This window comes from Protopterus annectens, chromosome 8.part0 (genome assembly GCF_019279795.1).
Source record: "Protopterus annectens isolate FY-2018-M chromosome 8.part0, PAN1.0, whole genome shotgun sequence".
In the NCBI taxonomy this organism is placed as follows: domain Eukaryota; kingdom Metazoa; phylum Chordata; order Ceratodontiformes; family Protopteridae; genus Protopterus; species Protopterus annectens.
The window spans coordinates 1,800,286,313-1,800,310,420 of record NC_056741.1 but is presented as its reverse complement, the minus strand read 5'-3'; the positions used below and the strand labels follow the sequence as shown (position 1 = coordinate 1,800,310,420).

Here is a 24,108-nt window from a genome sequence, read left to right as displayed (position 1 = left end):
TGTTCTCACTGTCAGTACTAATTAAGAATATGTACACAGCTATACTGTTTCACTTTATATTTGTTAATCCCTGTAGTTTCCACTCTTTCCCAGGCAGTAGCTGAAATGGGTCTTTGTGGATCAGTCCTGTATCCCAGCTATCAAAAATGTATTGATTGATTGATTGATTTGATTCATTTAGCAAACAGACAGATATATGGACAGACAGATGGGCAACTAGAAGAACAGGTGGAAAATATCAAAATAGATGGATAGACAGACAAGTAAAGACAAAAACAATAACTACTCTTTATCACTGTCTTGTAACAGATGTTGTATTCAACTTTTCATTATTTTAGTCCCCCCTTGTACAAAAGATTAACTGCCTTCTAATTGCAATATATTTGTCCTCTCACAATTTCCTTTTTGCATGGGCAGTAATAGCACAGTTTTCCATTTCTGAAAAAGTATTCCATTTGTCGAACATAAGTTAAATAAGGTGGTCAAAGACTCAGACATTCAAGGCAGCTCCATGGTGCTAAGGGATAAAGCCTTAACCACATTGCAGGTGACCTGAGTTTCAATAGTGTCTTGTAAGAGCTGTAGAAGAGGCTTGGGGAGGGGGTGCAAGTGAGCAGCAATTTCTATCACTCCCATCTTGGAGAAAGGGATGCAGCTGTAGCTCACAACATGGGTGACACCTAAAAGGAGCAGTAGGAGTTCTGCCCCATGGAGCTGGACCCTAATGAGGGCCCACTCCAGAGTGCAGTGGCACAGTAAGCCAAGATGAATTTAGCATGCAAAAACATGCTTCCCCTGAGAGAGTAGCACATAGCAGAGATTAGATGAGCCACTGTAAGTGATGTGGTACTCCACTAGGGACAGAAGCAGGCCACCCTGCAGGACCAGCAAGCTGGTTCACACCCTAGCACCCAACTCTCACTGTGGAGTGGATGAGCTGATTGGGAATCCTGACTAGGAACGTGTATGCTGAAGTTCTATTGCCTAGTAAGGGGATGCCCATCTCCCTTCCAAATGGCTGATGGGGTGCAGGTAGAGAAGCCATAAGACTCAGCATTGCAAGAGGAGATTTAATTCTGTGTATTAATTATATATCAGCTCTCCTTTCCATGCACTTTCTCTTATTTCCACATTTATTGTTATTCATCTATAACCACAGCATCCACATCAACCCCTTTTTTCCCATTTTGTACATGGGGTCTGGGTGTCACATCAACAGCAACCATCACCTACAGCCAGTGTTCACTCTACCAGGTGGCTACCTCTTCCCTTATTAATGTTGTGTATCTTTGTTTGTAAACTGTCTACTTTTTTCTCTACAAAACTTCCTGAAGCAAATTTTCAGTAGCTCCATGGTACAGAGTGATAAACACTTGACTATGACCCAATTAGTAAAGTTTATGTAGCAGCTCCAATGCCCATTGTAGTTAGCTGGGTGGTAGTGAAAGAATGAGTAGTCAGTGCTTGCTCACCTTTCAAAGAGGGGATGGTTTGAGAAGGACAGTTGGTGGGACATACTACTCATCCTAGGTCTGGTGGAGGACAGATCCAAGGGATAGCAGGAGCCAGGTACCAATGCCATACGAACCTGCTTCAATATATTCAGAGATTGAGTACAGGGGGACTTAAGGAGAAGCTTTGCTACTGTAACAGATAACCCTTCACAACCTGTAACAAAAATAAACAAATAATTCAATTTCCTTTGTTACTGACTTCCCATCAACAGTAAGATTAAACACTGTTTGACCCTGTGATGGGTTATCAATCTAAAGACACCTCTCATGTTATTTTTGCACTTGTTATTTCTTCTCCAACAATGCTACTCTTTACCTTTATATGTAGAGTTTGTACAGATGTTTACATATTTTAATCTATTAGCCTTTCTAAATCTTATCATTAGTTATTACTTTAGTTGCCTTTGCTTTTAATGTACTGTATTTCTTTTTCACTTCCCTTTCATCATTAGAGTTCCTTGCTCTTTCTACCTGTCTCAGAATATGTTCTCATAATGTAAGCATGATCTGAAGTTGTCTCTTTTCTATGTCTTCCTTGGCATTCATCATTTATCTGAAGTTTACTAGTTGACCACGTGTACTGAGAGATCATAAACTCTATAGCATGTTTCTGGACATTGAGCACTTGGAGACACGCACACCATAGCAGTAGCAAGAAGTACACCTCAGAGAGACACCAAGGGGAAGGGCTACTACCAAGGAAACATGGTAGACCTCTCTTCAGGACCACCATGCTGGCTGGCTCCCTACTACCTTGCTGCTCAACACTGGGAAAGCTGGGTTAATAGGGCTTCCTTGATAAGAACAAATGATCCATAAGGCTCTTGCATAGTCTGAGATGCCAGACTTCCACCCCACACAGTGAATGCGCTGTTTGGGTGCAGGAAAAGGAGTCAAAGTAGATAACTACCACCAAATTCTCTATAAATCTATTAGAAATAACAACAACTTCAACATCACTGATTTTCAGAACGAACTCAAAGCATGCAATTGGGCCATCCTAAAATATCTTCCACTGGATGATGCTGTAGCTTATTTTAATTCTAAATTCCTTACTATTCTAGATTCCCACACTCCTGTCTGCACCCTTAGAGCCAAAACTAAGACTGCCCCCTGGCTCTCTAAAGTAACCAAAACCAAAATCATAGCAAGAAATAAAGCATGGGACAAATGGCGTACCTCATATTAAATTTCAGCAGCTAAGGAATGATACTAAAAAAGCCATATTGTTAGACAAAAAAAAACTTGTATCAACACCTTCAACAAAAACATCAGAACAAACCTCAAAGGTTTTGGGCAGGAATAAACAAACTGCTCCACCCCAGACAATCCACCTCTCCCTCCCCATCAGCTTGTAAATAAATCTCCAGAGGAAACTGCAAATGTCTTTAACAGTTTTTTTACTAAGACCATCCAATCACTAGCTAGCAAACTGGCTCCCAGTTGCTCCAATCAGGATTCTTCCTTGACCACTACCCCACTCTCTTTTAACTTCCAGCCTGTATCTACATCAACCATCAGATCTCTAATTAACAAACTAAAACCCACTACCTTAGCAACTGATCTCCTCCCACCAGAATATCTACAGAAAGTGGCAGATGACATTGCATACCCTATTTCTATTATTATAAACTGCACCTTGTCCGAAGTCACCATCCCCTCTATCTGGAAGGTTTCCAATGTTATTCTTCTCCATAAAGGAGGAAACTCATTAGAACTCTCAAACTACAGACCAATAGCCATACTATCAACACTGGCCAAAATAATGGAAAAATGTGACCATAACCAATTAATGCACTATCTCAACCAGAATAAACTACATGGCTTTAGCCCAAACCACAGCACCACCTCAGCCCTCCTATCCTTCTCTTACACAACCAAGTCTTCTCCAATACAACCAACTTATAATAGCCCACAAAGTTCTAAATGACCCCGATAAGACACCAGCACTAAACAAGATCATAATCCCTACAGCAACCTGAGGTCACTGCGCTCTGCTGACAAACTGTTGGTTCAAACAACCAAAAGCATAAATGTGGCCGGGGACTCTCTATTTGCCAACTCTGTAGGCAAAACTTGGAACTCTCTACCTGCTGAACTTACTCTCCAGTCCTCTCTAACCCAGTTCAAAAAAAGCCTCAAACTACACTTCCAAATGCACTGGCAATATCTCTGTTCAAACCCTAACTCCCACCCGCTGTTATTGGATACCTTGCCTAATCAAATCTGTCATTTGATTCTAAAATGCATATGACATTTCTTTGTGGCATATCTAGAGCTCATTAAGGGATAAAGCCCTTATCTGTGTGAAACCCTGTGTGAAACTTAGATGCCTTAACTAATTGTGCCAACCATGTTCTATAAATGCTTGTAACCTTACTGAAGACTGTATACTATGTTAATTCGTAAATGCTACTAATGTAATGTAATCTACTAACTTGGAGATTTCTCCCCGGGCCTCCGCTGAAAATGGACATATATCCAGTCGGACCTTCCCGGTAAACAAATGTAAAATAAAAATAAGTAAAATAAAATAAATCAAATGAGGTTCTGTGCAGAGCAAAAACAAATGGCTGTAACTGTTTCTTTTTTTTTTTAATTGGCATGTGTACAAACTTTGAATAACTGGTCATTTTCCTTCTTTCCATTCTTTTTTAATAGATTTAATTTACCCAATAAAATTTACTCTAATAACTGTGTCCAAAAATTGATTTGAAATCAAGTTTCTTTGGATTCAGTTATCTATACACACCCACTAGCTATATATTTTCTCATCTCCATTGTGTTCTCATGGTTTGATATTAAGTTGTGGATTCCATTTGGTCTATTTTTTTTTTCCCTTTTGAATCTCTATTCAACTTTCCACATGTACTGTACTTACGCTTTCTGTTGTAGAGTTTGTTGTAGCTAATAAGAGTCAGATATTAACTATTTACCCTGTCTAGTAAACAAAAAAAAAAACATCCAACAAGCAGCAGTAAGATGAAGGAACACCAGGCTATCATAAAACTAGCAACAATTTATTCAGGAAACAGGCACAGGCAAAGGCATAGGCGCTTTCACAGTATTACAACTGCTTCATCAGATGCATAAAATCTATCCAATTCAATGCCCATTAAATAACAAAGTGAAAAAAATCACATGACATCCTAGTAAAACTCTTAAAGAGATAACATTTTAACTATATGCAGTATTAACAGTAAACATGTATAAAAAAGTGAATGTCTATAAAAGGTGGGGGGTTTAAAAGGAGTTTATTAAAACTCCCTTCTTATTTAAAAAGAGGACATGCTTTCGACATTGGTTTCAATAGTACTTTATCATTAGGTCCTGACCCTGTATCTGCTCTTAATCTGATAATCCATTTGCTTTCTAAACACTGTTTCATTTCTAATATCACCTCCCCTGAGACTTTCCTGCACCATATCTATAACTTGAAACCTAAATACATGCTCTGGGGCAGTGTCTGAACATGTTTAGCTAATGCATGCCTAACCATAGTATTTTTTTATATCATTCAGATGTTTTCTTACCCTTTCTTTCAGTCTTCTGTCCATTTTACCTACATAAAATTTACTGCAGGTTTTACACACTGCTAGATAAACCACATGACTGCTGTTACAAGTTGCCTCCACTGAAAATTTGTAGACCTTGTTCTGGTCCGGGTGAAAAAATTCACCTGCTTGATCTATATAACTGCAAAAACTGCAGTTATAACAAGGTCTAGTATTATTTTAATTTTTATAAGAATCATGTCGTCGTTTCTTGCTATCATACCCCATAAGACACTTGCGGTAACATAGCAGCTGACCTAAAGATTTATTTTTCTTATTATAAACTATGCTGGGACATTCACCTATTATAGCTTTCAATTCTGTACTTGTCGTCATGAAACCCCAATGCTTTTAATAATGTCAACTACACCTTTAAAGACCTTAGAATATGTTACTGGTACCCTACACCTAAACTCATCTTCCTTATTCACACATGCAGGTGGATCTGAGGAAAAATAAGGCCTTCCTTCATTCCCTCTTCTTTGTATTACTTCAGCTAACTTATCAGATACTTCCTTTTTGTCATACCCCCTTGCTACATACCTTTCTTCTAGATATCTCAGTACTTTCTTAAAATTTTCCTCACTAGCATTAACTCATGATGTTCTTATAGCTTACCCCTTCACCACATTTTAAAAATAAAACGTTGGTGCATACTACTTCAATGCAAGTAAATATTCTTGTAACAGGGTTTTCTGTATGTCATAGTATCTATTGCCCCATCTTCCTTTACCTTCACTAACACATCCAGAAAACTAACCTCCCGATCTGAACAAGTCATCACAAACTTTAAAATGCGTGTGCTTGTATTAATATAATTATAAAAATCTGACAATTCCTTGATAGTGCCTTCCCATATGAAAACAGGTCATCCACGAATCTTCTGTAGAAAATTACATGTTTGCCTGGTATACTACCTAATACATTTTACATCTCCCATACCAGCATGATAAGATAGTCGTAGCTATTGGCACATGATGTGCCCATAGATACACCATCTATCTGCAGGTAGTAATCCTTATCAAAAAGGAAGGCATTATTAGAAAAAATCATCTTAACCAAAGCATGTAGCATTTCAGCCTTCTCAGTCGAGAAACAGTTCTATTCATCTATAAATTTTTTAACCCACTATTACAGTGAATAAGGACTGTGCATCGAGTATAACCAAATACCATTCACATTTTTAAAAATAGTCTTAGTAAAATCATATAAATCTCATAAAAATTGTCTAGAGTCCTGCAAGATGTGAGTGTTACAGTTAATAAATGGTTTTAAATTTTTCTCCACAAAAATAGACATTGCATCAGTACACCACTTTTGTCCTGCCACTATGGGCCTCATCTGTGGACTAGTAGGATTCTTGTGTACTTTTGGGAGACCCTGTATAACTGGTATTTTAGGATGTTCCATATAAAAATAGTCCAAATAACCCTTGATCCAATATTTTATTTCTTAACATATTCCTTAACTCAGTTTTCAGTGCATCAACCATCTTTAATATGTCAAACATTCTAACCTTTCTTTAAAACTTAACATTGTTTAACATCTCTTTAATCCTATCATTGTACCAGTCAAAATCCATTAACACTATGGATCCCCCCTTATCTGCAGGACAAATTACTATACTATCCTCTCTCATTAAACATGGCCTGTCTCTCATTAAAAGACATAGGCCTAAAATTACTTTTCTTGCTTTCACAGTGTCTGTAAACATCATTAACATATAACTTGTCAAACGCTTCTGCATCTGATGAAGCAGTTGTAATACTGCAAAAGCACTTATGCCTTTGCCTGTGCCTGTTTCCTGAATAAAGTGTTGCTGGTTTTATGATAGGCTGGTGTTGCATTATCTTACTTCTGCTTGTTGGATTTATGTTTTGGTTCGAGAAGCATTTATTCAGCACACACTGGTATTATTGGACTTTTGCCAAAAAAAAAAAAAACATGCAAACACATGATTAAATGTGATATCTAATATAAAATTATACTTCTTATTAATTGCTACTTTCCATATCTCTTTACAGTGCCAATCATTTCCCTCCCATAAATAGCCACTTTTTATCGATCTATCCACCTCCATTTTCTGTTCCCCTTCTAGAAATGATGTAGCTATAACTAACTATTCCAATGACTGCACTAAAGTTTGATAATACATCACCCGCACTAACATTTGATTTTTTAGACTACTGAGGTTTATATACAGTATTTTTACCTTATTAACATTTGATTTTTTTAGACTACTGAGGTTTATATACAGTATTTTTAGCTTATTCACCCCATCTTTACGCACTGAATTTCATGAATACCCCAAAAAGGAAAGAAACATGTCAGCACTTTGTTAAATATATGAGGCCAGGTTTTGCCTACCAGCATTAAGTATAAATTATCATTTAAATGCTTTTAAGCCATTCCAGTCATCTGTTTGCTATTTATAAATGCATACTTATTCAAATAATATTGTACAAAATGCCATTGTCCTATGCTGCTAAGCATGTAGGTTTATTATATACCATAGTAATCAGCTATTAACATATTCCTTTTTCATGACTGTGCCTTCTATAATTTACTATTCCACATATTATAACTATTTTGTTTATTAATATTGTATGATTTTATTTTCCCCTTGACCCCTTCCCATTTAACTCCTGGTAGCATCTCACTGACCTTGTCATTTTGTCTTTTTATATACCTAAGCGCACAATTCCATAACAAGGGACTACTCATCACCAACATTTTATTCCCAGAATTCCATATCTTTTAAATTCAGTTTAAATCTAGTTTGTGTATTCTGTACTGAGAATTTTTTTTAGTTTACCATATTTATGTTTCTGATACTGTCTTTCTCATGTCACTTTTTGGTGCCAGTGTATGCCTTACTCATTTTGCTTTCTCTATATGTTACCTGGGTCTAGATGTTTGTCACTGCTGAAGTGACACCCCTACCCCTTGGGCAAAAATGAGAAAAAGGTCTTTGTGGATGGATGTAGGTTTTTTTTTTTTTTTGCTTCTTTACAACTCAAATGGTATTTCTACCATCATGTTAATACCCATTTTTCTGATATTCTTGTTTTTCTTGTGGCCTTTTGCCATAACTGTCTGCACAGTCCCATCATACTGAATATTCATTTCTGAGTTTTAAACCCATTGATAATACTTTCGTCTTTTAGCTGTATGTACTTTTTGTTGTAGCATGGCATTTGTATAGCTAGGATGTTTTTCTTACATGTTATTTTAATTTCTTGTTTGTTCCTCTTGTATTTACTATTCTCATTTTGTTAGCTGTTTTTCTTTGTTTCTTTATTATTTTGAAAAAGTTTTCTTATTTAATGTAGTTTAGCTGTAATTTCATTTATGGCATTTCATTTCAGCAGTTGTCCCTTGTTATTCCTACACTATTCTAAACATGTAACAACACACTTTTACGTATAGTTCTCAGATAACAGCTTTAATCTGTAACCCCATCCCAATATGCACTTGTTTTGCTGTAATTTCTCTTTGCACTTTAGGCGCCTTTATGCTGTGTACTAGCAGGTGCCTCATGTTATTTAGTCTTACCTGTTTAATAACATCTTTATAGATAGATGCAATTATCTTCAGAAATACTTAACTGGAAAATACTTTCCTAATATGCATCCCTTTAAATGTTATCAATTAATTTTAATCTAAAGATGTCTAGTTTTTTTTTACAGTAGATTGAACTTTTACTTTATATAACTGTAGAAAATACAAATAAAGTTTCACTGTTTAAATCAAGAATATTTATTTAAGTTGTAAAATGGTGAGAAGACCTCTTTATAAGTTGCTTACCTAATACATCATTCCCCACTAACATCAGAATTTCATGGACTTGTAAATGGGAGATACACTTCAGTTTATTATTCAGTCTATATGGAATCATTATTATTATTTTTTTTCTAATTTCTTAATGGATTTTATAATACTTGCAACAACTTTAGAGATTGCAAGAGGTTACTCACAAAAAGAATGCGGGGAGTAAACAGTAAGTTCTATATGGACCATCTCAAAGCCCTATCCCTGTACTCTGTCTTCTACAAAATGCTTGGCAGTTGTCTATGCCTAGCCTAGAAGGCATCCTCTAATCCCACACTGATAGATTTGTTGCACATCTGCAAAACAAATAGCATAAGAAATAAATACCTATTCAAAGGACCTAAACCTTATCTGCAACATAAACAGGACATGTTGGAGTGACAAGTATGTGTCTCAAAGACTACCCCTTGTCTGTAAAAGCTACCAATCCATGTGAAGCAAAGTTTATCATAAAGTTTAAGTAGTGTTTTTCCCTTTGCTGTGTCCCACTAAATGTAATTTCTGTTTGGTTTTATCTCAGATATTAGTGTGCTTTGTAATAATTACCTTTAAGCTCGTCCTACTGAAAAGCCCAAGAAATGGACTCCGCTTTCCTAAGAATGAGGAATTCTAAAGTACTTATGAAGTTACTGAAAATGTTTAAGGCTCTTCAGAGTATGTTCTGAAATTGGTTTCTAACATGCACAGTTGTGATAGCAAAGCAAAGATCAGGATCCTGTTTTTATGCAGAAAGCAGTACATCATATTATCACTTTAGGTGCTGTACTTAATTACTATGGTGTTTTGAATTTCCAGTTGTTTGAGATGTTGCTGACACCAGATCACACTGATGCAACCTGACTGACACTTACTTGTCTTTTGCATAGGAGTCTCCTAGTGTCAACTTTGCTGAGAAGCTTAAGGGATTCATGCAAAAATATGATGAAAATGCAGATGGTCGCATTGAAATGTCTGAGGTAGGTACTTCAGATACTCTTCTAACAACAAGGAAATCATATTTAAAAACATTTTCATAATGTGTAAAATAGATCCACAAACAATCTTACTGACTTTTGCTTCCAACCAATTGCAGTGTTTTCCATGACAGACAATACTATTCTCAAAAAAAGACATCTTGTATGCAGCTCTTTCTATAATGGCAGACACCAGAAAACTTTTTAAAAGCACAGATTTGATAAAGATTGTGCAGAACTGATACATTTATATGGCCATCATGGTTATTGCTATATTTAGCTCAAGGGGTATTTGTTCAAATTCTGAGATCTGTAATTGTGATGCTCAGAATACCAGAGCTACAACAGTGAATGTCGGGAAGATATATACTAATATACAGTCTCAGAGTAAGTATATATATGCGTTGTTTATATATATATATATATATATATATATATATATATATATATATATATATGGGTCTACGTCATATCACCTAAATCTCATTTGACTGAATTTCATTTGACTGAGACCAAATCACCTAATTTTCAAAATAATGAAAACTCATTTGACTGAATCTCATTTCACCAAAAGCTTACAATGCTAAATTTCAAAAGACTAAATTTTAAACCATAGACATACACACTTACAATATTAATGACTACCTCTTTCCAGAATTTAAAAACAACTTACTTACCCTCTTAACAAAAAACAATTGATATAACACCAAACTAGGTGGGAGGCTAGGCCACCCACACCCCCCAGTGTGGGGGGCTGTACCCTCCCACACACACACACACATACACACTAACTATATATACTAACTCCAGGATTGCACTACAGTGAGGAAAAGGGCATATACCTTTTACTTGACTTCCAATATTCTACACACTGCCACTACTGCTGGGAACATGCACATCTGCCATTTTACTTCAGTTACTTCCCATAAAAATGTAAAGAGACATACCCACATTTAGAAACACTACAACATTACTTTCTACATGACTATCAGTATTCTGACAGTCGGCACTGTAAGTTACAGAAATTCTTTTTATCACGAACAAGTCACAGGTGAAGGGAAAATCACATCACATCTATGGCTTACAATTCAGTGAAATGAGATTCAGTCAAATGAGATTCAGTCAAATGAGTTTTCAGTATTTTGAAAATTAGGTGACTTGGTCTCAATCAAATGAAATTCAGTCAAATGAGATTTAGGTGATGTGAAGTAGACCCATATATATGTGTACATACATATATATATATATATATATATATATATATATATATATATATATATATATATATATATATATATATATATATATATATATATATATATATATATTATATATATATATGTATATATATATATATATATATATATGTAAACTAGCAGGGAAATGGGGGGGGGGGGCAAAACCTTCCATGTCAGTGAGGTAGGTAGGGAAGTTCCCAGAAAGATGTTTTAATGATTTACAAGAGTTTTAACATTCATTGGCTTATGTTCTGGATAACACTTGTTTTTCAGACTCTAGGGACCATCAGTTTTGAGTTTCTCAGTTATGAAATAGAGTCCTTGGACAGATATGCTCATATTCTTGTATGTCAAGAATGCAAACCTTTGATTTGCTGGTCTTAAGGTCTGGAGATACATAAGCAGAGATGGCTGTCATAAAAAGTCATTATAAGAAAGACTGTATAAACCTACAAACAAGTTCAGAATGTGGTCAGCAATGAAATGGATAGATGCATATTTTCTGAAAAAATATAACTAAAATAAGAAGGCATTACATTGTTACAGTTCATGCAAATACAATATTATTTCTATTGTGGTAATCTGACACTTCTTGTAAAACCCTTACCCTGTGTGTTTTAAGATAATACACTTGTATTTGGCACTGTACCACTCAGAGAACATAAAACCATTACCAATGTACTCCACATTCATTGTCTGTCGTACTTCAGATTTGTCTCCCATACCTTTTAACCTACTATGGCAGCAGTAAAATGTCTTTGTGGGAGACTAGTGACTAGGTTCAAGAATGGACCTGTGGTATCAAACAGAAATCTAGAAAGTGAAGTACTGAGCATCTGGAGGGCTGCAGTCTTTTCTAAAGGCAGAGCTTGGACTCGGCATACTACATTGGCACCGCCCTTAGTGGTAAGTGAAGGCAGTGCATGCACATCAACAACTTCACAGAAGGGTGGAGACACTATGGCATAATAACACCATGTACACATTTATGTCAAAGAAAAATTCATGGGGATTTAATAGTTAGCTGTAGCATCAGTCCCCCCACCTCTCACAATCTCAGCATCCTGAAATAACTCGAAGCTACTTAACACTTCAGTAGACTGTTATAGGAGCCAGTATATTCACATTCCCCTTTGAATGGAAGTCCCTAACTTACAGAGTAAACCAAAGGATCATTAGTGTTGCAACAAAACCATGCTGAGGCACATAGTACAGCTTGAATTGAGGGCCATGCTGGAGAATCCCTTACTCAGGTCATAGGGATAAAAAAGTATTTTCCTTTCATGATGGACCCTATGATATCAAAACTAGTGAAGTAGGCTAAGCAACTCAAGTGCTTTTTGCACCATCTTTGTGGGAAAACCATTGGTGTAAATTTAACAATGAGCAGAGAGAATTATGGCTCTGACTCTGAACTGCTAAAGAGTTGCTTCCTCTATTCCAGAGTACAGGGTTTGACTCCTCCTACCTTCATTGGCCAGTGGTGTTATTCTGGGCAAGTCATTTAATCACGTAGTGATCCTGTGTCACCTCTGAAATGGGGCTCTTGTGTCCAGTGGGTTTGCAAGGTTAACAAGTGAATAAAAATGCACATTATAATTTCCATCAGTCAAATCTTTAAATAGCTGTCCTTAAAACAGTTCCTATTGAATTAGAAAAAAATATAAATATTAAAAAGTGTGAGTTTCATGATACTGAATTTTGTTTTGAGTCTCTGTTTTAATTTGTAATTCTGTTTTATTGCTTCAGTCATTTTGTGGACTGACACAGTCATTGTCCATTTTCTACCAACAGCTGAATGTCTTGCAACATTACTGAAAACTGATATTTATGCATCAGACAGAAGAGGACAGTAATGTTGTAGAAAATAACTAGGTAAATCAGTAAAGAGCATCAGGTCTTGTAGAAGTTGTCCTAGTGTGGCTTTGAGAATGAATTTCTAAAATCACGTGTCACACAAGTTATTTCAGTTGAAAAGATTTTCTCCAACAGCCTTGTCATTCATTCCTCCTGCACAGCTATATTATGGCCACCAGGTAACTGCTGGCATGTGGAGTTTGCTAACACTAATGATGCTGGTCTGCATCATTAGTGTACCTTGTGCTGTGGAGGCAACCTCCCGCTTATGAGGTAGTCAAAGTTAGCTTGAATTACATGAATTCCGGCAAAAATTAGTTTGACTCGAATATTAATTCTGGTTTAAGCACTTGGGCTTCAGGCCAGTTATTTTACATTAAGAGGGTTCATGGTCTGCACTCTTGTGGGAGGAGAGGCTGGACTCTGCCCTTCTGAGCTGGGAATTTCTGGTTAAAGGCTTATAGTGCCTGCATATTTGAACTGCTTCTTACTGAAATTGGTACACCTTGTTTGCTGTAGCATAGACTAGATCCAGGCCTGCTGAATCTAGCTTTGTTTGTATAACTTGAGCACTAATCCAGGCATTCCTTAAAGTATTCAATTGTATTTATTACTGCTTGGTAGTAACTTGATTAAAGTGTAGCTATCATTCTAAGTCTTTTGGATTAAGCACTTGGGCTTCAGACCAGTTGTTTTACATTAGGAAGGTTTGTGGCCTGCACTGTGGTGGCAGGACAGGTAGCTTACATCCTTCTAAGTTGGGAACTGCTGATTGAGGGCTCAGTATCTGTTATTCTAAAAGTGTATTAGTTCTGGTTTAAGCACTTGGGCTTCAGGCCAGTTATTTTAGATTAAGAAGGTTCGTGGTCTGCACTCTTGTGGGAGGAGAGGCTGGACTCTGCCCTTCTGAGATAGGAATTTCTGGTTAAAGGCTTATAGTGCCTGCATATTTGAACTGTTTCTTACTGAAATTGGTACACCTTGTTTGCTGTAGCATAGACTAGATCCAGGCCTGCTGAATCTAGCTTTGTTTGTATGCTTGTTGTTTGTTTGCTTGTTATTTCCCTGAAACGCTAATTCCACCTAAAACGCAGCTTTTCAGTGCTTCTGTGGATCCCTAGTGATATCTGCATTGCTTACTGTATTGTACTTATATTCTTGTTTCACTTGAATGAAAGTTACTGGTTGTAGTTTTTGCATTTAAGTTACCTGTAGCACATTGCATTTAAGTTACCTGGCACTTGCTCACTAAAGCAATTATATAAGTCAACACTAAAAAATTAAAAGCACTACACCCTCACAAACTCCCCTTGAGTACCTTGTTCCCCATTGGCCCTTTCCTTTCAATTATAAAGGAATTCCCAATATTATTCTAGCATATCCAAAGGTCAGTTGTCAATCTCCTCTCCGGTCCAGCTGGTGAATCTGGGAATCTTGAGGCAATGTTACAACTGCCTCATGTACACAGACAACCCTCTCCTCCTCCCAACAAATTCCAACACATGTGAGAGATGCAACCATATAGCCAAACTGGAGGCTAAGCTCCCTCAACTCAGTACTGGTGTAACCAGTCAGGAGGAAAAGGAAACCACACTCACTACAATTCCAGTCTCACATAGACCTACCACAACAGCAAACCAAACACATAAACACACAAAAACATACTCGGAGGCTCTAAATAAAAATCTGCCTAAGCAGCAGAGACCTCCAAAGCAGACACCCAAGCAACCGCTACCCCAAAACAAAACACATGCAACACATAGCTCACAAAGCCAGTGTGCTGAACAGTCACAGCCCTTAAGGCTAAACAACACACCTGATACACTTGTAATAGGTGACTCTATCGTCAGGCAGACTGACATCCCGCTCACCAGGCTGAACAAGGAGAAGGTCACGGTGAGCTGCCTGTCGGGCACTAGGATCCGCCACATAACACAAGCACTCAGGTCACTCCAAGGCAAGTACAAATATGACTCAGCCATTGTCCATGCTGGTGTGAATGACCTGAGACGTACCTCCCTGGACTACATGAAAAGAGACATAGAGGAGCTCTCTGAGCATGTATCCCAGGCCAGTATGACCCTGACCTTGAGTAGCATCTTACCCTCACCAAGAATGATGCCACAATATGAAGACAAGATGATCAATTTCAACAATTGGCTTAAGTATTGGTGTCATTCAAAGGGGATCCAATGCCTGTCAGCCTGGGATGACATGCTCGACAAACCACGATGCTTCATTAGGCATGGCTTGCACCTATCACCCCTGGGCATTTGGATATTAGCAAAGGCTCTTGCTAGCCCCATAGTGCCTTTTTTAGGCAAGGCTCAAAAGACAAACCCACCTCCATAGGTATCACAAGGGATAAGAAACTAAGAGTAGTGCTACTCAAAGCCAGAAGTCTGAACCTCAAGATGCATGCACTCAAAACTCTCCTTAGCATGGAGAACATTGATATCTGTGCAGTAACAGAAGCCTGGTTCAAGGCTCCCGAGAGCACCCCAGCACTACCAGGTTATACCTCATACCATGCATTTCGGCCCCAAAACTTGGCCCAAACCACAAAAGGAGGGGGAGTATCAATATTCGTCAAAGATACCCACACCTCCAGGTTGGTGGCACAGCACGAAGCATCAGAGACTATCCATGTGCAACTAACAGTGGGTAAAACTGCCTTCCAGTTTATAGCCTGCTACAGACCACCCTCCCAAACCCAGGAACTCCACTCAGCCTTCCTGAGAACACTGGAAAATATGAAGGTCTGTCCAAACACCATTATATTGGGCGACTTCAACTACCCAAACATAGACTGGGAACATTACTCTAGCTCCAACACCCTAGCCCAAAGGTTCCTAGAATTTATAAACTCAAATGCTATGGAACAACTTGTTACCACTCCCACAAGAGGGGAAAACATACTGGACCTGATCATCACCAACATGGGGACTCTATGCTCCAGACCAGAAGTGTATCCCTCACTGGTAAGATCAGACCATAAACTAATCTCACTGGATATTCACATCCCGACCCCACCACCTGCCCAGAAAACCACAGTGAAAAACTTCTCTAAAGCAAATTTCACACTCCTCAAAACCGAGGTGGAATCCTTCAAAGCCCCGGACCTGTGGAAAATATGGCCCAGACCACAGAATCCTTTATAAACGCATTCTATGAACACCTTCAGGAATGCATGGATCATGCAATCCCAAATAAAACCAAGACCCAATCCTCCAAAGGCAGACATCCTGTCTGGTGGACCCCAGCCATAAACAAACTATACAATAGAAGGAGGAAGCTACTACATGATAGAGCAAAATCCCAAAAAGGGAAGGCATCTCTGATCAGTATTAGCAAAAAACTACGGGTACTCATAAAATCGTCTAAGGCCAGCTTCGAGAGAAGTTATGTTAGGAACCTGGGTGGGAATTCCCAGATATGCTCAGAATTAGTCCAAAATGACAAAAAATACACCGAACCCACAGACTTTGCCAACATCCTAGCTGACAGGTTCAGCGCAAACTCCCCCCCCCACCAAAAGGGCAAATATCTATCCCAGCAGAGTGCTGCCCCCCTGACGTCTCAGATGCTCAGGTAAGAGCTGCCCTCTCCAAAGCAAAAAACACAGCATCAATGGGACCAGACGATGTCCCAGGCTGAGTCCTACATGAACTCCAAGAAGAGCTAAACCCAAACATAAAACTACTGTTCAATCTCAGCCTTACTACAGGATATGTACCCAAAGAGTGGCATACAGCAACGGTGGTCCCTCTGTACAAAAGGTGGTGCCTCAACGGATCCTGGAAACTATCGCCCCATAAGCCTGACTAGCTTGGTCTGCAAAGCTATGGAAAGGATCATCATGGACCTTATAAATAAAGATATTGAGGACCTACAGACACGGGATCCTACCCAGTTCAGCTTTGTTAAGGGCAGATCCTGCCTCTTAAACCTGGTCGATTTCTTTGAAACAGTCACCAAGGCCATTGACGAGGGGAAGGTGGTCCACACAGCCTACCTGGACCTCGCAAAAGCCTTCGATACAATACCCCACTCGGGCATTATAGATAAGCTCACCAGCTTAAACATAAACCCCTATGTCACTAGATGGGTTGCAAACTGGATCAAGGACAGAACCCACATGGTTAGAATTGCTGGAGCCATGTCAGACTCCAAACCAGTTACAAGTGGCGTCCCACAAGGCTCAGTCCTGGGACCTGTCTTGTTCGGTATATATTTCTCAGAGGTAAAGGCCAACATGGAAGGACTGTGGCTGACCAAGTTCGCAGATGACTGCAAACTGGGTGCCATAATCGACTCTCCATCCGACACAAGCATCCTCCAAAAGGGCCTCATAGAAACAGACAACTGGTGCCAGAGCCATGGCCTCAAGCTAAATGCCAAAAAGTGTATAGTCATCCCCTTTGGCAAAAACAAAGTGCTCACAAATTACCACATAAGTGGTAATCCATTAAGTATGGAAGAAGTAATTAGGGACCTGGGGACCCAAGTTGATAGCAATCTCTCATTTGACAACCACATGGCCAAAGTGGTTAGAAAAACATTTTATATAGCCCACCTAATCATGAAGGGATTCACATCTAGATCAGGGGAGGTCATCATGCCTCTTTACTCATCCCTCATCAGGCCCATAATTGAGTACAATGCCCCTTTTGGGATGTACCTTACCAGACACCTGCAGAAACTGGAAAGACCCCAAAACTACCTCACCAAGAGGATCAAAGGGCTCAAACAGATGCCATATGCTGCCCGGTTAAAGAAACTCCAGCTCTACTCAGTGGCATACCGTCTGCTCAGAGGCGATCTGTGCCTGACATATAAAGCCATGTCCAACCCGGAATTAATGGACATGCTGCACCTCAGAAAATCCAAATCCCATCGAGCTACGCGCTCGAGAGTCTTGAACCTCAGCACTGAAATAAATACATATGCTGGAGGGACAGATTCATAACCCAGAGGCTCCCTTCACTCTGGAATAAAATCCCAGTCCAGGTTAGGCAGAGTCCCTCATTGACTCTGTTCAAGAGGAATCCTGATGAGTGGATGGAGGATCGTAGGTTTACCCCGGGTATCACTTCTGTGTCACTGTTAGACAGAGCCACAGTATACTAACCTCGAAAAAGGGCATAGCAAAATTAATTTAAAATGGGTGGCGAAAGCCAAATACACTCTGGCTAGGCTTATAAATGCCCTAGGGCAGATAGCCTAGTATGAACCTATGAACCTATGAAAAATGTCCTAACCCAGTGTCTTAACACTATCTATTGCCCTTTTTATGTGACCCAATGTCATTATTTTTTGCTTCTGAATTTATGTTGCATTTTAATAAGAGGGGTATCGAGCTGGGTCAAGCCCTTTACTGTGGATGCCGATGCCCATTGAGAAAATTTCCAACAATATCTGGATAGTAATACAACATGCATAACTTTTGTATAAGATGGTAAGTTACCAGAAGCAGCAGTACACACCATTACATGCATGCACGTATTATTTTTTTCTTTTGATTTATGAAGGCCCAAAAAGAAAAGTTTCAGATATGAGCTTAACTAACAAAAATTATATCATATAAATATTTTTATGTACACAGAAATAAGTATTCACAAAGTAGTAAATGAAGTGCTATTACAGTTATATACCAACAGTAAAGAAGAAACAGTTAAAGAAATAACATCTGTACTTTGATCATTGGTAAATCCTTAATGATATATTATAAAAGCAAAGCAACCAGCAATGCAGTATGAATGTTATATTTTGAATAATTCATAGCATTGGAATATATAATGCTTAGGAAATAGCAGCAGCTAACTAGGTGTTTATTTGGTAAATTCAAGGAAAACATAAATATACAATGCTGAACTGTTGTGAGTGTAAGGCATATGAATGATCAGAGAGCAATAATAAATATAGCATATATGGTTGCTGGAAACTTCATGTATTAAAGACAAGGGAGTTAAACCTCAGGTCAGCTAATGTATTTTGCAGCAGACATTACAGAAAGACCAGATCGAGGAAAGAAATGGATGGGGTGAAGGAGATAGCAAGGATGTCATAAGGGAGGGGCAAAGAGGGGGGTGATGAGAGCAGGACTTTGAAACTACAAGGAATTTGATAATGTTCAGAATAGGATTCCTAGAAGTAATGGCTCTAGGAGAAGGATGTGGAAAGTATGATAGAAAAATAGGAGGAGGAGAGGATGGAAAGAATAAAATTAAGAATCAAAAGGAGTTTGGTAACATTAACATTAAGGAATGGTGAAATGAGAGCTAAAGAGACAGAATGTAGGAGTGGGACTAGGGTAATGATTTAAGGAATGTGAGGAGATTCTGATAGGAGGATTGAGAGCAGATGAGGTAATAGTTCAACAGAAGAGATGTACACAGGCTGAAAAAGTAAAGGGAAGCTAGTACATATTTACCCAGTCAAGTAACCCCACTGTTACGATACCTGTTACTGGATACGTGAACCTAGATGGTCACTGTTTGGCTTTGTAGACACCATATCAATTGGTACATGGTTTGACCAGGACTGAAGAGACAGCAATGGAGCCAATGTACTCTAGAGGGGATATAACTGGTTAGTATTTTAGACAGTTGAAAGACAATAGCTGGAGTACTGTAGCCTGTGAATTATAGTTAATTGGGTGGACTTCAGACATTTAGGAAGTTCTGTTCTTGAAAAACCTGTTAAAAGGTATGCAATGGTGGTAATGGAAGATATTTTAGTAATAAGTGAGGTAGCCATACGCCATGTCAGTGAAAGACAGCTGGCCAGTGGCAATATGCTGATGCTGTCCCTTCAACTAATGTGAACTTCCATTGCAACAGTACTGTACACTCACCAAAATGTTGTGTACCCATGCACAAAAACAGCAAACATGCAACCCTGTTATATGCTACCTGAGATCTGTGTTCAGTTGGTGTGAGAAGGCTATTAGTACATTGGCTCCATTGCTGTCTCTTCAGTACAAGTCAAACAAAAAAAAAAAAAATAAGTTAAAGTTATGGAATACTTCCGAAGTGAAGGATTTAGTGTAGAAAATCTAACACAGGTTATATTACAGCATGATGGAATGACGAGTCCTCAAAGTAAGGAGAAACAGGAGGAGCAGGAGATATCTGAAGAAGAAATATGGTCATGGGAAAGAAAAAGAGATTTAACATGGTGCAACATCTATGCAAAGGAGAAAGCAAGACTAATTAATACAAAAGACCAGCATCAAAGATATTTGAAGAAAAATACAGGCAAAGGTATCCAGACATGGAACATTTTACAGTACAAAAAATAAGAAAACAAAGTGGAAAAGTAGAAAGGAAGATTAGTAATGGAGAAGGTTAGAAATGGAGGTTGTGACTTCCCTGAAAGTGAAGGATTTAGTGTAGAAAATCGCAGATGACATCACAGCAGGATAGAACAATGGATCCCCAAATTAAGGAGAAACCAGTGGAGTAGGAAACATCTCAGTTGCCATATGCAGATACTTTGGAGCCTTCCATAGGAATAAAGTACAAACATTCAGTTGGAGTTGCACAGCAAGGGAAGTAACAGGAAACAATGCCAACTCTTAACACATTGTGGAGTGATAGACCAGTGAGTTCCCATATGAAAAATCAACAGATGATGCAGGATGAAACCTGAAGAGAATGTGGCACAGGAAGATGCTCTGGAACTTTCTACAGAACGCCCGTAGGAAATGGAGGGCAAAAAATATGCCCTAAGTTTAGAAGAAAATGATCTAACAGAAGGATCTAACAGAAGAGTTGCTTGATTTAAGAATTGGACCATCATATTAAGATTAATGAAATAAATAGACTACAGAGCGTCAATAAAACCCCAAAAGTTAAAAGTTTGATAAAACAAATGAGCACAGTAATAAGACTGTCCATAGAGATTCATGTGATATAACAAAAGTAAATAGGATATATTACTGTGTAGCTAAACTAACAGCAGATAAAGTCTTACCACAAAAACACAGGGTAGTAAGGGAAAGGAAGGGGAAAAATTGAATGCCATCATGGAAGTATCCAATAGGGTAAACTGTAAAGCAATTATGACAAGAAGTGTCACTGTTAGAAGAGTGTAGAAGAGGGAGCAGGTCAACAAAATTCTCAGAAAAATAGATGTGACAAAAGCAATGCACAGTATCAGAACAGAGTGCACGATTGAGCCTGATATTGCAAATAATAAACTAAAAATATCAGCACAGGCAGAAAAACTTAGAAGTTATGCAGATAAACATAAAGGAAAAGTTCAAAATAAGCAATTTATTGATGACCCAAAAATGTTTTGTAGAGAACTGGGAAACAAGGCAAAAGGAATTGAAACACCAACAAGAAAAGAAGAAATAGATATATTTTTGAAAAATATCTGTGAAGATGCTGTGGAACATAACAAAGATGCTAAATGGATAGAAGAAGTAAAAGAAAGAATAAGAAGTTCAATTGTAGAGGATATGAAATAGGATGAAGTAACGGCCAGAGAGACTGAAACAAAGTTAAGAAAAGCTCCTAACTGGAAAACGTGAGGTCCAGATGCAGTACCTAACTTCTGACTAAAAATCTTAACATCTTTACATGAAGATTTAGCCATGAGTATGAACTATTTATATGCATACCCCAAACATACACCAGCCTGGTTAACAACAGGAAAAACGATACTCCTACTTAAGAGTGAACCTGCAAGCTATTCTAAAAACTATAGACTAATAACTTGCCTTCCGATGACATATAAATTATACAGTGGAATTAATGCCGACAGAGTTTATAGTCATCTAGACAAACTCTCAATCATGGCAATAGAACAAAAGGGTAGTAAAAGAGAGTTATATGGAACATTTGTTGTTAAATAAAGTCATAATGGAGAACTGTAAAAAGGGGAATAATCTAAGTATGACAAGGACAGATTACAAAAAAGCATTTGACAGTAAAAATGTGTAAGATACACCCTACACTGATCAATTACATTACAGCGACCATGAAACAGTGGCAAACCACTTTGCAGTTAAGCCATGATAAAGGACAAATTATTATTCCAGGAATAAAAATTCAAAGGGGATATTTCAGGGTGACCCTCTGTCACCACTGCTCTTTTGTCTTGCCCTTAACCCATTAAGCTGTCTACTTAACAGATTAGGTCATGGCTACAATCTGGCTTCTAGAAAACAACAAAGTATAAAGACTTCTCATCTTCTCTTTGTAGATGATTTAAAACTTTATAGTTCAACAGATGAGGAACTGAAAGTACAACTGCAAGTGGTCAAATCATTTTCTGATAATATAGAATGTTGTTTGGTTTTGATAAATGTGCAAAACCAACCTTTAAAGCAGGAAAGCTGCAGAGCCAAGAAAACATCAGTTTGAGACATGAATGTGATGTAAAAGAACTTGAGCAAGAGAAAGTATATAAATATTTGGAAGTTGATGAAGGATTAACAATAAAACATGAACAAATGCAAAAAAACTTAGTATTGAATATCTTAGAAGACTAAAATTAATACTGAATCAGCACTGATATCTAGAAACAAAGTCCAAGCTGTAAACCAATTTGCTCTTCCTGTCCTAACTTAGTTTTGAAGTGATTAATTTACCCCAAAAGGTGTTGGATAGGTTGGACAGGAAAACAAGAAGGATGTTTCAAATCAGCGTATAGCAAGACTATATATTCTCCATTCTGAAGGAGATGTGGGCCTCCTTGAAATTGATTACATGTATAGATCTGCAATTATGGGACAGTGTGCATATCTGCTGACCTCACAAGACACAAATGTAGTGAAAGTTTTGAAACATGAAGAGAATAAGTCTAAGATGACTTCTCTACTTAGTTTAGCAGTAACATATTGGCATCAAGCAGGAATGGAAATCAAACCAGAAGCAGATTAAAATCAGGCAGCAACTGAATGTGCCAAAAAAAAAACAAAAAAGAAGACAAATGGCTAGTGTGATAGTTAAGGTGTTTACATTAGAGACAGAAGGTGCAGGGCTTGATTCTCAGATAGGTTAATTGGCTAGGCTGAAAATGGCCCAAAAAGGGCAGTTAGCCAAGTACTAATCTATGAACCTATGAATACAAGGTGAAGGATCAGATAAGAAGGCAAAAAATGTGGAAAATGTATAAATGTAATTGCAAATACAGAAAACTCTTGGAACAACCACATATTGATCAAGATCAAATGCAGAAATGGTTAAGGAGAGGTGAATTTAAACCAAAAGACAAAAGCTTAATATTGGTGGCTCAAGATAGTGGCAAATGTACATGTTGGTTTACAAAGTCCATTGAACATATGGGAGAAACAAACAAATGTAGGTTTTATAATCAGAATTGGAAACAGTTGCATATATTGCTCCTGGTTGTTTTATACTAATTGCAGAAGGACTGTATACTGAAAGGCATAATAATATGGCAAGACTGCTGTACTGGGATTGTGCAAACATTATAATACTGAAGTAACTGAAAAACATTGGAAACCTGAGACACAAAGCACCATAGAAAATTATGAAGTTTATATCACATGGGATAACCCATTACCAACAGTTAAAAAAAACAGATGAAAGAAAAATAGATATAGTGGTCCATGAAAGAAGACAAAAGTAGCATTGCTCATTAAAATTGCCACACACAATGACTACAGTGTCTTATGTACAGAGAGAGACAAATTCATAAAATACCAGGATTTGCAGGCAGAAATGAAGGCAATGTGGAAGAAGGATACCCAGACAGTTCCAATAGTATTAGCAACGACAGGTCTTGTAAAAAAGAATTTACAATCATACTTAGGTATGTTACCAATACATGTAACTCCAAACAAATTGCACAAGGAGTCACTACTGGGCACATTGCAGGTGCTGTAAAGAGCAATTCTGGCTAACCGCAAAGATTGAAACAATACTAAGTTCATGAACTTTAATCATACTTTAAACTTAGGAATGGGGTCCATTCCCATCATGACATTAGAAACCCAAAAGGCTTGGAGAAAGTAAAAATAAAAAGAAAGAATGCGACACAGGAAGGTGCTGTGGAACTTTCTGTAGAATGCCCTCAGGAAATGGAGAACAAACAATGTGCCCTCAGTTTAGAAGACAATGATCTAAGAGGAAAGCTGCTTGGTTTAATGGAGATGGACAGACATATTAAGATCAATGAAAGAAAT

General features: G+C 37.9%; 1 protein-coding gene across 1 annotated transcript in view; it reads left to right on the top strand.

Moving 5' to 3' along the window:
* Positions 1 to 24,108, top strand: part of CALB2 (calbindin 2) — an 865,351-nt gene that overhangs the window by 310,152 nt on the left and 531,091 nt on the right. The window contains exon 3 of the mRNA XM_044081296.1: positions 9,766 to 9,855. Within this exon, the coding sequence (XP_043937231.1) occupies positions 9,766 to 9,855 (90 nt within the window). The remainder of the gene's footprint in view (positions 1 to 9,765; positions 9,856 to 24,108) is intronic.